Source organism: Gastrolobium bilobum, unplaced genomic scaffold (genome assembly GCF_033153095.1).
Source record: "Gastrolobium bilobum isolate Gb01-03AN ecotype WA unplaced genomic scaffold, APGP_CSIRO_Gbil_v1 utg16495, whole genome shotgun sequence".
In the NCBI taxonomy this organism is placed as follows: domain Eukaryota; kingdom Viridiplantae; phylum Streptophyta; class Magnoliopsida; order Fabales; family Fabaceae; genus Gastrolobium; species Gastrolobium bilobum.
Window position 1 is genome coordinate 327,819 of NW_026897958.1, and position 18,852 is coordinate 346,670.

Sequence of the window (18,852 nt, forward strand, 5' to 3'; positions counted from 1 at the left end):
AGAATTTGTTTTCTTTCCCAAATCGAAACCACTGAAAAGTTTACAAGCAAGCAGAGTGTTTTCTTACACTGTTCCCACTTCGCCAAATTGCTATTGATTATGTGTAAAGCAAATAAATTTTAAAATCGATGTAAACTAATTGGAGTCCACATTAAGCGTGGGAATAGGTAGAAGACTTATGGAGAATATTCTATGCGATGGCCGGTGTTAGGTTTGATTTAACTTAGATCTATTATTATTATTATTATTATTTGAAGATATTTCAATCGGTTCATCGCTTCGCGACTAATCTGATTTGGGGTGGGTCCTGGGATTAAAGCTTTAAACTCCTCCCAAATACAATATTGGGTAGGATCAAACTTTCACCCCCACCTGCTCAGTTTTCTGACGCCAACTAAGCTATCATCCTTTGGAACTTAGATTTAATAAAATAAGTTAAAAAAAGAATTAAATTAAATTATTTAGTTGAAATAATTAAGTTTTGGATAATTTAAAAAGTTTATTTAGGCCTAATAAGTCAAAAAGAGCAAGAATCTTAATCAACCGTGAATAAAAAGACTCTCAAGTGCGAACAAATTGATAAATCATACTCAGGCATCTTATCATTGATTTCTTATATTTTTGTAGGAAAAAGTACAAGAAAGGACCCCAAATTGAGTAGCACAGAAAAACACAAGAGTGGATTCACAGAGTAATCGCATTATCAGCACGAGATTCGCGCTAGTAGCGTGAAGACACTATCTCCAAACATAAGTCTCACGCTATCAGTGCCAATCTGGCACTAGTAACGCAGGAGGCACGTGAGAATTTTAAATAATGCCTCAAAGTGTATCAGGAAAGAGTTCTAACCAAGAGATATGATTAGGATTTGAACCAAGGAGAAAAAGTCTATAAAAAAGAGACTGAAAACCCTTAGAGATGATATTTGGCTAAGGAGCAGTGAGAACCAAAGAAATTCATAGAGTTCTTGGAAACTCACGTTGGAGATCGGGATTCTGAAGAAATTGAAGATTGAAGACGATTGATTCTTTCTCTTCATCTTCTTCTTTTCCTTTTTTTTCATGAATTCCTTTTATGATTTTGAATTATTTATGTCAGATTTGTCTGACTAATTTTTCATTGTAGTTGGGATCACGGATCCAATGTGAATCCTTTATATTTTCTAAATTGTTTTTATACTTGTTTAATTCAATTAGTCTTATTTTACTTGAAACAAATTTTCCATATCCTTTTTAGAATTGATCACTTTATTATAGGGTTTTGAGGGTTAGAGCTCACAATAGAAATATTGGGATTTTAATTCTGACAAGGGTAGAATAACAATCTATGCATGATCTAGACATAGACTTACATAGATTGCAGACTTTTAAATTCATCCGCTTAATGTTTGATTCAAGAGGGATCACTAGGAAACTAGGGTTCTAATTGGGTTAAAAGGTTGAATACGCTAAGACATTAGGATTCAGCTATTTCTTATGGGAAAGATGAATTCTCTGAGCTAATGAATTAATTGATTATAAAATTTAATTAAGAATTGTAAGGGAGGATCGGAGGTGAAGTGCATTCTGGCTACAGTCTCTTTATATTAATTATTCATATTTTCTCTCACGTTCTTGATTATTCTTGAATGTTTTTGCTTATTACTGTCTTTAAATTTAATTCAAAATCTACTGTCTTAATCAAACCGAATTTTCCAAATTAAGGGGACTGGTTATAGTAATAATTGGTGCATTAATCCTCATGGGAACGATACTCTCTCGTCACTTTATTACTTGGAACGATTGGTATACTTGCCAAAAATGCAACACAGGTCCTGGGATTAAAGCTTTAAACTCCTCCCAAATACGGTATTGGGTAGGATCGAACTTTCACCCCCACCTGCTCAGTTTCCTGACGCTAACTGAACTATCATCCTTTGGAACTTAGATTTAATAAAATAAGTTAAGAAAAGAATAAAAAAAATTATTTAGTTGAAATAATTAAGTTTTGGATAATTTAAAAAGTTTATTTAGGCCTAATAAGTCGATTTATTTGAGTAAACATAAATATTATTATTATAATTATTTAAAATTATATAATTATTGATTTATTTAAAAATTTAGACCTATTAACTTATTTAGAGTTGTTGGCGTATTTAAAAGCTAATTATTACAAAGTTGACATTTAAATAGACTTTTAAGCCAAATTAAACTTTTAGAAAATGCCTATCTTTGTAGCTAGATTTAGAACTTATGCTTTTTTCAAACCCATTTAAGATAGTGTATGGCGTTTCTACCATCATAACTAAACAATATAATATTTATTGATATATATATATATATATATATATATATATCAATAAATATAATAGCTATTATTATTTATAAAATAAAGAAAAATTAGTGGAATTTTTTATTTTTCTCTTTTGTGATTAATGCCACTATTTGATATTTGTAACGGGGTTAGCTTAGATATGTTAAATTCTGTGACTCGTATACTTTAATCGGCATGAAAACAATTATAATTATTTAGAACTTAATCCTTAGTGGATTATATGTAAGCATGAGAAGTTGTTTTTGTAGTTATATGATGACCTTTTCTGTTCCTCTTAGGGGCAAAACATCAGCTTTGAAGTACACAATGTATATCTTAATGTTAGTCATCTCAAAGCTACGGAGATCAGCACCAGCTTGCATCCAATAAATGTCCTCTCAGAATTAGGGCAAGTATTTTAGATTAGTGATGCAACTTCCTCCCTTTGAAAGATACGGTATCGGTAGAATCAAATCGAACATGATATTTGGACTATTAAGGATAAATAAAAAGAGTTGCTAATGAGGAACACTATAGATTTTGACCACTTGATCTAACATTTGATATCGGAGTCGAGATCATGGATTTGATTCCCCAAAATAACATATTACAAAAAGCAGGTATTAAGAGAATTATTGGTTTGACAAATATCCTACCCTTATCGATCCAACATTTAGGGGCAATTTGGTACGCGGAATTTTGTAAGATTCTTGGGAAACTGAATTTTTCTAAATTTTAAAATTTTGAATATTATCGTCAACTGAATGTAAAAATTATATTTTTGAAATTCGAGATTTCCGGACAAATAAAAATTTCTCCTGTACCAAATGCCTAGTTAGAATTTTCACCCACTATTTCTTAATTGAAAAGCAAGGGTAAATGTTAACCGGTGAAAAGCCAACAGCTTGTCCTTTACGGGGACAATAACTCTACTCTTATTTTTTAGGGCATGCGATCGAGGACTCCGAGAAACTTTACAGGAATTTTATTATCACTTGAGAAAATGTCACTTGGTTTCTTTTGAGATGATGACGTCGTCCCGTATATGCAGTGGCGGACCCAGGATATTTTCTTTATGTGTGCACACTTTTTTTATTTTTTATTTTAAAGATTATGATCATGATTCAATTTTCGCTTCCACTTCAAAAGTAAAGCTCTGGTGAATCAACTAAAGTTTTAAAGAAATAATAGATAATAATAATTAAAAAAAGATAAACACCACAAAAAGATATTTGTAAAATAGTATAATTATAGGAGTTAATCAATCAAAAATCCACCTTTGTCGATGTCTATTTGATCCAAAGTTGGCCACTTTTGTTTCACAAAAAAACGTGAAAAATTCTGTGCGATTCTCCTCCATTTGATGAAGATTGAATTCCAGAAATATTGATGTTTATTAAGATTTAGAGCTAATAAGGTTTATAAAAAAAAGAGATAAAGCAATGGGCTAGGGTTTAAGCTTTAAGCTTTTAATTGTAGAGGTTGGTTGGGTTGGGCATATTTTTACCTTTTTCCTTTAATCTTTCTATTTCTTTTCTTTTTTTTACTTGACTTGAATCACCCATCTGATGTGAATTTTTTTCTCCAATTTTGTGTGTGCAAGTGCAGGCACTTGCGCTCACCTGCGTCCGCCGTTGCGTATATGTGATGAAGTTTTGGATTCCACGTTAGTTGAATACAAAAATTTAAATTATTAAATATAGGCAATGTTAATAATTTTATATATTATATTTTTAATATACCACGTAAAATTTTTTGAACTTAAAGTTAATAATATATAATTTTTTTTTTTAATTTTTTATATCTAAGGTGTCTGAACTCTGAACGAAGGTTATATGGTAAAGGTTGGCAGATTAATTATCATTGGCCCATCAGCCTTATGGATCAGTGCTCTAAGGGCCAAATCCAACTGTGAGAGTAGCACAATTATTAATGCTTTTTATAATTAGGCATCCAGTGAGGACTCAACCTCTAGGAGAGGAATCTTTACCTTGGGAGTACAGAAGGCAAAACGGGCTTAGTTCGGTGGGCCAACTAGTTCAATCCGTTAAACGGGGCGGGGCAGGCTGAGTTTTTCAATCCAACTTAAAAGTGGGGCGGGGCGGGCTCATTTTCTAGCGGGTTGATGGCGGGCATAGACGGGCCGAGACGGGTTAGTGTAAAATAGGCTCGGGCTGGCGGACCAACCCACCCAACCCGTCAAACGGGATGGGACAGGCTGAGATTTTGAGCCCACTTTCAAAGAGACGGGGCGGGTTAACTCAATTTTTGGCAGATTAATAACGGAGTGGGGCGGGACGGGACGGGCCGGACCGCCCACTTTGTCACCTCTATTTGAAAGATAAGATAGTCCAGCAGGGGATTCCGTGGGTGACGCATAATGGTCATAATGTGAGATTGACGAGATGTAATGGTCATCATTACGAAAACATTTGCTAGAGAACTGTTGATATCATGTCCTTCTTTGAATTACAAATTGACATTAAAATATGATTGAAAAGCAACGATTGGATCCATCGATCTTTCCCGTGGACAACCCCCCCCAACCCTTTTATGAATTCCCCACCAAATAAAAGACACTAATCAAACAAGGATAGAGAAAGGATCCGTTAAATCCACAAGGTTAGGACTTGGTTTTTAGTACAATTGTTGGTACGTTTTTGTTTTAGTTCTATAATCTTAATTATCCCTTTATGACGAAATTGCCACTTGAACCAATCCGCGAGATTAGTCAGACCAAACTTACATAACATGCAAATAACTTAAAGTTACCATAATGCTATTTGTCACGGAATTTTTTTTATAAAACAGAACTACAAATAATGTGGCAGTTGCATAACCCACTTCTTAGTTAATTTCTCACCTACCATAATGCAACGCGGTTAAAGAAAAACAAATTATTTAACAAATTATAGCATGCCAAGTTATTCACAGATAATTTCATAAACGCATTCAGTAAGAACTAGCTTTTTTAAAGTTAACTACAATTGTTATTTTTTTGCCATCTCTTAACCCCGTAGCCTCAAAAGCAGAAACAAAAAAGTTGCTTTAATATTAGTCACAAATTAAAGGAAATTAGAAGACAAGTGTAATAATCTTGTATCAATTTTAATTTTCTCACTAATCTCGCCTAAGAAAGTTGAATTAGATAGCTTTCCAATTTGATGAGTTCGAATGTCGTAAAACAAGTAGGCCTAATATCCAAATTAATTAAAAATACAAATATAATAATAGTATGAATTAGTCAATATGGCCGTAATGCCACAAGAGAAAACTTGCCCACCAACTAAGACTATTTTGCTCTCCACATCCTGCATTGGGCATATTGCACATTTCCCTCATGTAATCTCAAAAAATACTTAGAACATTGAAAGAAACAAACTAGAGATAAGAGAAAAAAGAAAAAGAGAATTAAAGCGAAGCGAAGACGATAAGACATGAATCCACTTTTAAGTGTTTACTTATTCAAAAGCTTTTGAAGTTTGAAGCAGCTTTTTCTTTGGTCGGTTGAGACAGAAAGCGAGTGTCACTGGTATGAGAGTCAAAGGCTAGCCATACGCCCATACCCTTAAAATTAAAATATACAGGCATGCATGCCCATGTTTTTTTGGACACGTACATTGAGATCTACAAATCTGAACCCTTATGTGCAACGACGAATACGACTTCTTCGTGTACATACCTTTTGTGCAAAGTCAATCAATTTTTTGTTGACGTGAATGTGACGAACAGCTTACATGGCTTCGCTACTGCAATCATGAGTAGCAACCCAGAATTAGGGACCCTCAAAATCAAATCGTGTGAGTAGGACAAAGTCTAAGCAAAGATGGTGACTTGGCAACTTACTATGGCCATTTAATGCAAAACATTGCTTGAAAGGTATTATGTGGTTGAAAATTTGCAGTTGACCAAAACATATTTAACTTTCCTGCATGGATAATTATTGGAAGTTCCAAACTGTGATATGATTATGAATCATGAATTCATGATGCATATATACAATGCCATCAGATGTTTGGTGGTTCTAGCACACCTAAATGATTGTGTTGTTTCAAATTTCATACGTTTTTTAACATATATAAAATTAATTAGTACTTACTTAATAAATAAGTCAGTCTCTAACTATTTCTGTTTTTCTTAAAACCTTTTATCTTGATTTCTTACTGAGACAAAATTTGATCCAAAATTTTAATGTCTGGTAATGTTTTTTTTTTTGTTTTTTTTTTAGTATAGGACCTCAAGACAACACAACTCATCAAGAAAGGTCATCCCTAAGCAAACTACCATAACTAGGAGGAGGTTGAATAAGGATTAATTAACACACAATGAATTAAAATTAAATTCAGCAAAAATAAAATAAAAAAGGTACGTAGTAGCTAGAAATCGCATATTACTTCTGGCTTTTGTGTTTTAAAGCAAAATGGAGTCGGAAGAGAGAAACAAAGCTAGTCGGCATGCTCCCCAATTGAACGCATGTGGCAGAAGAAACCATGTATAGCCAATTCAACATTATATCGAGACGTGTGCATGTTGGAGAACAATTCCAGACACAAAAAGGACATGAAAAAGTATATGAAGACAATGGGGTGTTGGACTTCTTGTTTGCTTATGAGTAGTCCTTTTTGTTGCGATCAAATTAAGGCACATGCAAAATTCATGCCTGGAATGCGCCTTCTAAAGACTGAATTCTGGATCGACAAACTTTAGTACTCATGGAATAGCATTGAAAGGAAATTCAGTGGGCGTTTGGAGAAATTTTATTTTATCAGGAAAAAATAATTTTCGAGAATATAATAGGAATTTTTTTTTTTTGGGTAAGTTGTTAAAAGATGTTTGGTAGACCAAACTTTTTTCGGGAATGTTGCGTGTTAATTTTTCCACATGCGAAAAAAACAATTACACCCCTTCAATGATAATCTTCCCCAACTATTAAATTTGCTTATACATAACCGAAATGGGTCCCTCAAAAACCCTTTTGTGTTTGGAGAAATTCAAAATGAAATTATTTAATTAAAATAGTATAAGCAAATCCTCCCTTGAATGGTAATCCACATTAATCCACATTATGTATAAGCAAATTTAACGGAAAGGGTATTTACTCTTATTTCAATTTATTTTCAGATAATGTAAAAGCTTGAAGTTTAATTATGTATCAATAATTAAATTTTTTTAATGTACTTTAGTATCGATCGAATATATTAAGTTGGGGATTTACAGCCAAATAAAATTAGTTTAAGAGTTATTATAATTAATGACTTGTTTAATACAGTTAATAAAACAATTTATTGAACATTATTTCATTTGAAACTAGAATATGAACTTAATAACAATTTTTGTTGTTGTAAAATATGGGTGGTGATGCACTTTGGATAAAAATAAGTCATGAAACATCGAATCTAATCAATCTAGCTGACGGTTGAATTAAAAGTTCTAACAACATAAATTAAGTTCAAGTTTTTTCAATTTAGTTAAAATTAATTAGTACTTTATTAATAATTATTTTATCTTAATACACACTTAAGAACAAATAAATGTAAATTATTAAATTATATACTTAATAAATTTTGAATTTATATCAAATCTGACAACATACAATAATCATAATAGTAATCTATAACTAAACAATCAAAGTAATTAAATTTGTATTTTATAATAAGTTAATTTATGATATTTCGTATCCAATAAAATCTTACACCAAATCGCAATTCCTGCCCTGCAGCCCGCAGACTGCAACAAGTACTTTTTCCACTCAATCATGAGTCATGTGCATATTATTGCAGGCCACTCAATTGCTTTATAATGCATCAAAAACTGGGCATGTGTTTCAATTTAGGAAAGCCGTTCCCGGTTCAAACTCCGTAATTACTTGAAACCCACGAACCGGGTTCACTCCTTCATTATTGAATTCCACGTGTCTCGAATGCTGACGCAATTAATATTAGTTATCCATTTATTAATTGTAACGCTACCTTTAAAAAAATGAAAAACAGCACAGGAAGCATGGTGTGGATTCCGATGCAAAGTAACGTATGGGCCCACACATTTCAGAGTCACCGATGAAGAAGGGACACGTGCCCCTACATTTTCAGTCAACGCCCTCTCCTAATCTAGTTATCCATAATCTCCATGCAAATCATAATTCACTATATTTTTTCTTTTATTATAAGTACGTGAAAAGACAGCTATCCATTACAGGTGTCTCGGACACGTGTCAACCCCATGTGCTCCGGCATCCCTTCGCGCGTAACCTCGCCGGCATCTTAGACTCACTGTCTAGATATCTGAAACCTGATCTTGGATTCCTCATCATTGTTAGATTTGCTCTCTCACACCACCCACTTTATTTAGATGGTTCTATTTTTTTTACATAACTCTCTTCTATCATAGACATATGATGTAGTGAGATCCACACCATCTATAAAATAAGAAAAAAAAAGTGATGACACAATTTTATTTTATATGAGAGGAAGATGAGATAGTTATCTCATGTAAAAAGAAACAATAATTTTCTACTTTAATTTTTATATTTTTTCCGTTCTACTTTTTGGGTAATAATTTCTAATTTAAGAAAGACTAATTAAATATTATATACACTTAGTAAACATATAGTAGATTGAGAAAGAAATATAAAACAGGTAAGCAGTTGTTCTAATACCTTGAGGCCATTTTTTTATAGATATCAGAAACCTAATCTTGGATTCCTCATCATTGTTAGATTTGCTCTCTGACACCACCCACTTTACTTCAATTTTTATATTTTTTCCGTTCTACATTTTGGGTAACAATTTCTAATTTAAGAAAGACTAATTAAATGTTATATACACTCAGTAAACATATAGTAGATTGAGAAAGAAATATACAACAGGTAAGCAGTTGTTCTAATACCTAGAGAATATTGAATAAAATGTTAACATCGTGGGAAGCGTGCAGCTGTATTTTAGAAATTTAAACATTAATGCCATTGCTCTTTAGATTTTTCTATATTTTTTCTATATTTTTGCCTAGGAACAAAATTTATACATTATTAATTTTGGCTTTTCTATTTTATATGTGTTGATTTCTATTTTTGTAAAATACAGTCATGCATTGGAGTGAAGTACTTGGTTTTTGTCTAGCGTTTTTTCTTTCTTTCTTTTTTTAGTAATGCGATTGATAGTGGGTTGCTAAAAGCAGAGCGTGCACAGTGGCATAGCAATAATAGAAACTTTGGATAAAATAAAAAAATAGATTAGGACCATGCTACTTCCTAATAAAGGCAAAGCTCAATTAAGAAATTTAAACTATCAATCAATAATACAAATTTAGAAAATATTACAAGTATCAACACCACGGATCCATGGTTTATCTAGATAGTAGATATATCATAGAAAAACCAATGGAGGCAATGATCTACCTTTTGGTTGATTTGATCGTTGATGATCGATCTAATCACATTACACGAACTCATTCACATATAAAATATCTGAGATTTCAAATTGCAGTTTGTTACTACTGTCATAGCTTTCTCTCTCATCTTCAGTACTGTTGCTCCCATTGATATACGCGGAGTTCGAATTCAACGGTGTGGGGCTTGACGAAGGTGTCGATAGAACTGAAGTGAAGCCGAAGTTCTGGTTGCTGTTATTGGAATGGAAGGTTGAAGTTTCGGACAATGGAGGATACATGAGATTTTGATTATCAGAATCATAAAAATTATTATTATAGCTTGATAACTGAGGGATATAGTCATCTGTTAATAAGGTGCTTAAATCAATTCCATTTTTGTGCCAATCACTTGGCTGAAAATGGTGTTGGTAACTAAAGTCGGTGAAACTAGAAGGATATGGCTCCTCCGCATTGGGTTCAACCATTAATTGTGGTTGCGTTAGAGGCATTAATGAAGCGGAAGGGTCACTCAATGTTGTGGAACCTGCTGTTTGTTGAAGTGGGTCTTGATGAAATTGGGCATAGTGTGGAATTGGATTCTGAATTTGGGGATTGCAGAGTTGGTTCTGTTGATCATTTTGCTGTGAGGAGATGAGTGAGGAAGCCAACTTTAGAAGCTCTGGATTCACCAAAGACTGCATGCCAAGGAGCCTTTGGATGTTGATTTGTGATGAACCATAGAGAGATGAGCTTAGAATGGAAGATAGGTCCAATAGGTTAAGTCGTGGACTGTGTGTCACAGGATCAATTCCCATCCTCAGAAGCCTTTTTCTAATGTGGGTGTTCCAATAGTTTTTGATTTCATTGTCTGTTCTTCCTGGTAAGCGAGATGCAATCGCAGACCACCTAGACAATTAATATCCAATAACACATACCTTTCTATTAGGACTCAATTCAATAATAATTTAATTGACTTAATTAAACTATATAAATATATGTGTGTCTTATTTGAATTGACTAATTAAAAAAAGGCTCACTTGTTGCCAATAATGCTATGCAGCTGAATTATTGTCTCCTCCTCTTCAAATGAAAACCGACCTCGCTTTATATCTGGTCGGAGATAGTTTGTCCACCGGAGACGGCAACTCTTTCCACATCTTTGCAACCCTATGATCAATGAAAAGTTAATAACCAAAACCCATTAGTTCAAATATATATATATATACATACCAAAAAAATAACCTTTTTTATTTTTTTATATATATTTAATTTTGTTTTGGTGGAAAAAAGAGACATACCAGCATTCTGTGGGAGTGTCCTCCAGTTGCCACATCCATGTTTCTGAATGTAATCAATGAGTTTCTGGTCCTCCTCGGTTGTCCATGGCCCTTTCTTGAGGCCATTCTTGTCACAACAAGGTGCTCTCCCCATAGCAGTACTGCTAAGTGCTAAACTAGGTAGCTCTGTTTGATAAGCTAAAGATTTAAACTTTGTTGAGCTAATTAAGCTAATTTGCTCGATGAGTTTGCTTGATGCTGACGAGAGGTCGAGGAGAAATTTTGGAGACGTGAGAGAATAGATAAAGAAATTAAAGAGGGAGAGGAAAATGGTGTTGTAATTGTAGGGTCCGTAATGGGACGTAATTGCTTGTGGAGTTGTGGTATAAATAGCAAGAAGCTCAAGGTTAAGAAACAAAGCAAGTCAAATGGATTCGGTGCCGTCCTCTGTTATCTTTGTGCCCTGTGGCTACGTGTCTTCTCTAATCTCATTATTTTTTTCTCTATCTATCCATGCATATATGCATCTCTCTAATTTTGGTTTGCTAATTAATTACATATCTAAAATATTGAGTTAACCTATTGTTATTGTAGAAAAATCTTTAAATTACATCACTGTGGTCATTGAATTTACCAGTGTTTGATGTTAAAATTTTGAATTTAAGTGACACAGTTAAAACATTATTAGTGTAGTTAATATTAACATATACTGATATTTTGACATATAAAAAATTAATTAATAATAAATATTGATGTGAAATTATTTTATATATTAATTAATAATTCATATATATTAAATTCATGAAAAAAATTGTAAGATTATCAAGGAGTGAATGCATCATTTCCGGAGTGTGATCCCCCAACTTTCTGGATTCATATTAGCTGTAATCATTGTCTGGTGCCACGTACCCTGTGTGTACGTACGAGGGCATGTTACACGGACAACACGGCGTTTTATTTTCTTGCTTTATGCGTGGGCGTGGCATTTGTTTTCTTTCTTTTGGCGAAAGCCTTTACGTTGTATGGCTAGCAGATCTGTGAAGTGTACATATATTTTAAAGAGGGAGATTGGTAATACATTATCTACATAATCATCATTAAATTACTATTTTGTCTCTCTTAATTTTTTTTTCTAACGTTCTTTCTCTTTGTTTTAATAGTGATCATGGAAGTAGTAGATTGGTAATAAATTTTTTTTTAGGCAAAATATCCCTACTCAATTTTATATTAGAATAGGCCTGTCAGTGGTGGAGCCACACTTTAATTTGACCTCGGGTCAAAAAATTATATTTTTATATTTTTTATTTAATTTTAATTAGTTCATATTATAATATATTTAAATTATATTAAATACAGATGCACTTGAGCAGATAATACCAAGAAAAGTTATAATTTTATTAAATATTTTATATTTTTACTAAAAATATATTATTATTTTTTATATCAGTAAAAATTCAATACATAACTTAATACACCTCACTCAAATCTCTTATCGAATATATTTTAATTTTTACATATGACCAAATTATAAATTGTAGCCCGGATCAAATTATAAGTAATTATTTAATTATATATAATAAATATAATTTGTTAAAATTTATCCGGATCGAAGTCATCTTAATATCTATGGGGCTCCGCCACTGGGGATAAGTCAATTTATATTGATATAAAAATAATAAATTTTATACTTAATTTTAATCATTAATCTTTGTCCATCAAATAATTATAATTAATTGAATTATTCTTACTATTTAATTTTTAAAAAATTATAACTATCAAATATAAAAAATTAATAATAAAAATTAAGTATATAATTTATTATTCTTTTACTAATAAAAAATCACTGTGTCCTTTTATATTAGTGTTTTATTGACCCACACTCATCTCTAGCTGCAGATCAAGCAGGCTTGGGATATCTACACAAATATAACGTCAAAATTGCGCTTTATGTGAATTGAAAAGACATGTTTACCCCTGTTCATCCAGGTATTTACTGTACAATTTGTATTATGTCGGAAAAGGCATATTGATAATCCACTCTTACATAATAAATTAAAACTTACTTTTAAAATTAAAATAGTTTTTGTATGTATTTTTATTTTTATGCGATTAAGAGTTTTTTAATTTTGTAATACATGTTTTTATAGTTTTTTATATAAATTAAATTAATATATTGTTCAATTATAGTTATTCTTTCAGATGAATTTTTAATTTTTTTTAATAATCATATTTCTTCAATCAACACTAAATAAAGTGAAATATTTATAATTCACCAATAAAATAAATTTAAATCAATTAAATTAACTTTTGAAATTTCTTAAAACTAAGCTTCAAATTAAATGTCTATATGTTTTATAATTTAAATTTTATTACCAATGAAATAATATTTTATCAAATTAATTTATTTTTGTTTTGAATAATTTTTTATTATTCTTATATTTAAAAATATATGTATAATACCAAAAAAATTTATTAGTCATAAGTATAGAAGTCACTATCTTATATGTGTGTACCTAATAAATGCACAGAAGATTCAGGATGAGCATTTAATACACTGGGGCAATAATAGAGTTCGGTGTTTGCCGAAATATGAAATATATTTAAATTACGAACATTTATTACGTATGATGGGGGATAAGGTTTATTTTTTAAATTTTATTGAAAAGAGATTTTATTATTTTCTTAACATTTCTTTTTTGGATAGAATAGTGACACTGAGATTATAATCTCACTCAGATTATCTAAATCTCTCACCACTAAATTAATTCTAATGACTTATTTGGTAATAAATTCTAATTGGTAAACATATTTCTTATGTCACTGCATATGAGAAATTTTATAGCAACAAATAGAAAGTTAATTTTTTTTTTTTTTAAATATCAGGATTTACACGTGAATCCTGATATAAATATATTTGTTTCAAAATTTCTCATCTATTGTCTATGCAGAAGTGAGAAACACTTTCTAATTATATGTTAAAGTGAACTCAAAACTGTATTGACTTTGCCCAAAATAATACGAGTGCTTCAAACTAATAATGTCATTTCAATTTCTTAATAGACTAAATGATTTTTCCATGCAACTTAAGTCACACGTTACTTTTTCTTAAAAGGCAAGTCATCTTTGACTGTATGGGGTGAAATTTTCATCCCATAAGGACTGAAATTACAACCTAAGTAGGGCTTAATTTTAAAAAATAATAAGTAGCAAAAGCCACACCTTTCTAAAGTAAAAACATGATTATTCGTTGTTAATAACTTAAGTACCTTGTAGCATCTTATCACGTAATAAAATAAGTATTTGGTCTTTTTTTGTAATAAGTTAACTAGTTTGTCTTTAAGTAATGTAATTGTAGATTATACACCTTCGTCTCAGAATACAGAGTTAGCTATACAAACAAATTACAAGTCAAAGATGTGATACTCATATACTTCCCATATTATATGTTGATATAAATGAGTGTTACAGAAAAGGAAAGCGAAATACAAATCGTGAATCCATAATGCCCGACATCGAAAAGTATAAAATGATGTGTCCACTGAGACAGACATCCTAATCTCATTGGATGTTATGCATATATGCACCTAAACCTTTCATATATCTTCTTAATTTATGTTCTTTTCAATAGATAATTCTATTTTTTTATGTGATTTTAATTCATTTCTCTTTCGAAGAAAGTGTATATTTATATCGGATGTTTGAAATTATGGTCTTGTTTGAAGACTTGGGTTTCTCTATTTTTTGTTAAATAAACAAATATAAAAGGTTTTGGAAGCACCCCTTCTCCGTCAATGTTGCTATATGAGTCCATAATATTATATTCAATTTTTTAAATGAATGTTAATGCCAAGTTTATCCCTTAAAATCTTAAATTGTATTTCACTCCATGGGCTTCAAGTAAGAGTTTCCCATTGCCCACGCTGGTGAATTTCAAGGTTAACTAAAGCATTAAGTTTTTGTCAAACAAGAGACCTAAAATATATTTGACTACGTGTTTTTTTACTAATGAAATAAATTTCCATAACAAGAGACAGCAACGACCATTGGCAAACAAAGCATTAAGAAATGCACCGAGAAGAAATATAAAATAAACTCAATATCGAGAGAAAAATTAACAGATTTGGCTATGGAGTAAAAATATTTGTATGTAAAGCTGACTAATTCCGTTTATTATTTTTTATTAAACTTTGACACGGTACAATTATGTAGTTTTGGTGGTTGTAGCTTGTATAAATAATATTATTTCATAAGATACTATCAATGTTTGCATGCATAACAATCATTCATGTTACTGTTTGTGGAGAGATCTGATTCGTTTGCTTTCTATTATAAGATATAATTAATCAATCAGACTACTAATTAAGAACTTGCCAGAAACGTCTCCTGATATAATAATGTTGTTCAGATCTTCATTTCCAAAAGTAGAGACAATACTTCACTGGATTAACATAATTTATCACTTCGTTCGATTCACAAAGTGCCACGAGACCAAGTCTAACGCCTAATGTCTGCTGAATTGGAAGTGGGGTTTTTATTTTTGTTATTCTTATTATTATTTTTAAAACAAATCTTCATATCCTTGACGTATGTTGTGAGTCTATTATTTTGTTTGTTTATATATATGTATTGCTAATTAATTTTTCATTATAATGGTCAAGTACCTTCCATTTGGATATTGATGTTTGTTTTTTAATATACTTTTCAAAATTCATGCATTGAAATAATGGTAAGATGTAAAATTACTATTGGTTACTTTGGAGACATTGTCTTAAAAGGGTCTCACCCAACTTTGTCCAATGCACAAAAGATATGAAGTCAAACATTAATTTAATCATGTACTGAGATTTCCTCCCTGGATTTGTTGTCTTTTCTTTAACATTTCTTCTTAGCCACCGTTTATTTAAACCTAACTCTAATCTTTTTTTATTAACATTTCGTTAAGTTCTTCCTTTAATTTTTCGATAGTGTGATAGCCATTGTTAAATTATGCAAGTTGATGGATTCAAACCCAACTTTCTACTTAATTTACAAAAATAAAATAAAATCATGATGTGTGGCTTATTTAATTTTTCCGTGCTTGATATCCTAAAGACACTGCCACGAGTTATGCAATTAGGAATCATCATGTGTAGCTTATAGCGTAGATTATTGCATACATTTAATTTATCTCCAAACGAGAAGTCTTTTTTGCTTCCCTTATTACCTAAAGAGTAATTATTTATCCCAATTATAGGGTTTTTTTAGTTCATAATCATCCACACGAAGTTGTCCACGTTTAGTCAACAGGCATTAATTAGTGTGTACAAATTTGGTAGACTGTATAAGCATTTGTTAATGTTTGTTGTGAGCTGTTCAATAATAGTTCCAACAAACTTTGAAAAATAAGTTATAATTATTTTATTTGTTTTAACGACATTTCCTTAACATTGTTTAGCATTTTTTTCAGATACGAGATCCGAAGCTTGGACGAATAGAGAGCCAGTATTGCTATTTTAAGGTAATCAAGCAATTTTTTATTATTACCGTCACCATCTTCTGCTATTATTGGTAAGAACTACATTCCAGTCTCAAAAAAATTGACGATGATAACATACAATTAACAAAGATGAGCAAAGGTGAGACGATGCTTGCAAATTTATAAAGAACACCTGGCTGGAGCTCGAGAACTTTCCTCCATTAATTAGGGTTTTATAAAGCTTTCGAAGCCTATCAATATCATGAAAATAAACTATTATATTTTAAATTACTAATATATATTTTAGATTCACATATCATATTCCCATACGACTCAATACTATTAATTTTTTCTTCTTAAATTCTTCTATTTATAAATTTCGCGGGCAAGAATGGTAAGAAAAAGAAAATAAACAAACGATAAAGATATTTTTTAAACAATGATTTAAATTGTAATAATTTTAAAGATATCTAAGAAATCAAAGAAAGTAGAGGATAATATGGCTTGTCTTAGAGAAGAAGAACAACAACAAAAATTTGAATAGGTGAAAAGTTAAAACCATGAATAACAAAAATTAATTAAATCAAAACCAAAAATATGAAATTAAAAACCAAATAACATAATATGAAACATCATATAGTCTAAATCATTTGTATTTAAAAATTTAAAAAAAGAATTGACTAAAATGAAAAATATGAAACCGTAAAAACCAATATGAAAAAAGAAAAATATTAGAGAACACTTGTATAATAATAATTGTGATTATTGAATTCAATTGCTATAATAATAACTCTTATAAAACCTTTTAATGAATTACATGGGCACGGAAATATTGGTATATTTGATAAATTCATTTGGAAGAATTACTATGATTAATAGTAATTAGCTTGATTTAAAATATGATAATTATTCATGTACATTCTAATCATATTTGTTGAATTTATTTAATTTAATTGAGATAAATTCTTTTTAACTGATTCACTTAATTAATTGACTTTTATTCATTTTTCATATCAAAAACAATTATAATTATTATATTAAATGAACTGTGACAACTGACAAATTTCTTTTAATTGATTGATTGATTTTTTATTCATTTTCAGAATTAAAATATTACAATTAATATTCAAATTACTTAAATCTAATCAAATTCATTTTTAAAGGTCATATACTATATTGATTGAGAAAAGTAACTTATTATATTTTTTTTTTCACAAAATAATTAAGATGATGAGACGTTCATAAGACCTGAATTTACAAATTTTATTTGATATAATATATCAGGCGTAGATAACAAGCAGCCAAAGAGGTTGGTAGGCATAGAAAGAAAAGGGAAAGTTTACTATTTTATCATTTTTATCCGTATTTTTTTAGGATAATACTTCTCTTATGTTGTATAAGAGAAGTATTATTTCATGCTCAAATAATAATTAGGAGAGAGAAAAAAGTTGAAGGTGAGAGAAAAAAAATCTTGTGAGACCCATTTGAAAAATGTGAGTGTAGGAGATAAAAAAAATTTATGTAACATAAGAAAAGTAATTCCTTTTTTATCAATTACTCTTATGTGATTATTTTCCATCCAAAATCACTTTTAGCACTATTAATAATTAAATTAATTTATCTATTTTGTCCTTATTTTATGTTTAGAGTTTTATTTATAAAAAATAAAACCCTAAAAATAAAAAAGGTGGCAAAGTCAAAGAACATTGGCCCAACATTAATATGTAAATTACGGTCTTTTTTTTTTTATCTTTTTCTCTTATCTTACAATTCAATTTTAATATTATATTATGAGAAACGATTTATGTACACTACACCATATTTTTTATATATTTTTGAATATATATATATATATATATATATATATATATATATATATATAGGGAAATAGTTTTCTTATGTTGTAGGAAAAAATTTCTCATGTAATAGAAACAAAATTATAAGTGGGACCCACAGGTAAGAGGATAAAAAAAAACAGAGGTGAGACCCACCTCTCTTTTGTGTGTGTAGAAATTTGACTTCTCTCATGTAACATGGAATAAATATAACCCATATATATATATATATATATATATATGTTTTAATATTTCTGCTTTTACTGCAGAAATTTTTTTCTACCACACTTATGTTAAAGTGAGTGAGTTCCATTGTAAAGAAAAGAAATAGAAAAAATTAGTGGAACCCACTCACTTTGATGTGAGTGTGGTAGAAAATTTCTTTATGCAGTAAAGCAAAAATATATTCTCCATATATATATCATTACCTAAAAATATAATTTTAAATTATAAGAAAATAATATAAGTGAAATGTAAATTATATTATTATGATAACATAAAAACGATAAAAGGGTAGCTGCTTGCCAAACAATGGGGGATTGGTTCAGGAGTAATAAAAGAAAGATTTATTTTGTTTGGAAATGATTACATTCAAAATTTCAAATGTTAACATTTTTTGTATTTTTCT

General features: G+C 30.3%; 1 protein-coding gene across 1 annotated transcript; it reads right to left on the minus strand.

Moving 5' to 3' along the window:
* Nucleotides 1-9,687: 9,687 nt before the first annotated feature.
* LOC133311747 (transcription factor MYB102-like) lies at nucleotides 9,688-11,279 on the minus strand. Its single transcript, XM_061512839.1, has 3 exons — nucleotides 10,956-11,279; nucleotides 10,695-10,824; nucleotides 9,688-10,563 (listed from the first exon to the last, which is right to left on the minus strand). Exons 1-3 carry the CDS (start codon nucleotides 11,086-11,088, stop codon nucleotides 9,726-9,728), a joined length of 1,101 nt encoding a protein of 366 aa, XP_061368823.1. The 5' UTR covers nucleotides 11,089-11,279; the 3' UTR covers nucleotides 9,688-9,725.
* Between the last annotated feature and the right edge of the window lie 7,573 nt (nucleotides 11,280-18,852).

Excerpts from the sequence above, each read along its gene's own strand:
- LOC133311747 (XM_061512839.1), bottom strand. The coding sequence starts at position 11,088 with ATGGGGAGAGCACCTTGTTGTGACAAGAATGGCCTCAAGAAAGGGCCA. Across the intron at positions 10,825-10,955 it reads GACACTCCCACAGAATGCTG|GGTTGCAAAGATGTGGAAAG; the intron begins GTATGTCTCTTT and ends CATTGATCATAG. Across the intron at positions 10,564-10,694 it reads CATAGCATTATTGGCAACAA|GTGGTCTGCGATTGCATCTC; the intron begins GTGAGCCTTTTT and ends TTAATTGTCTAG.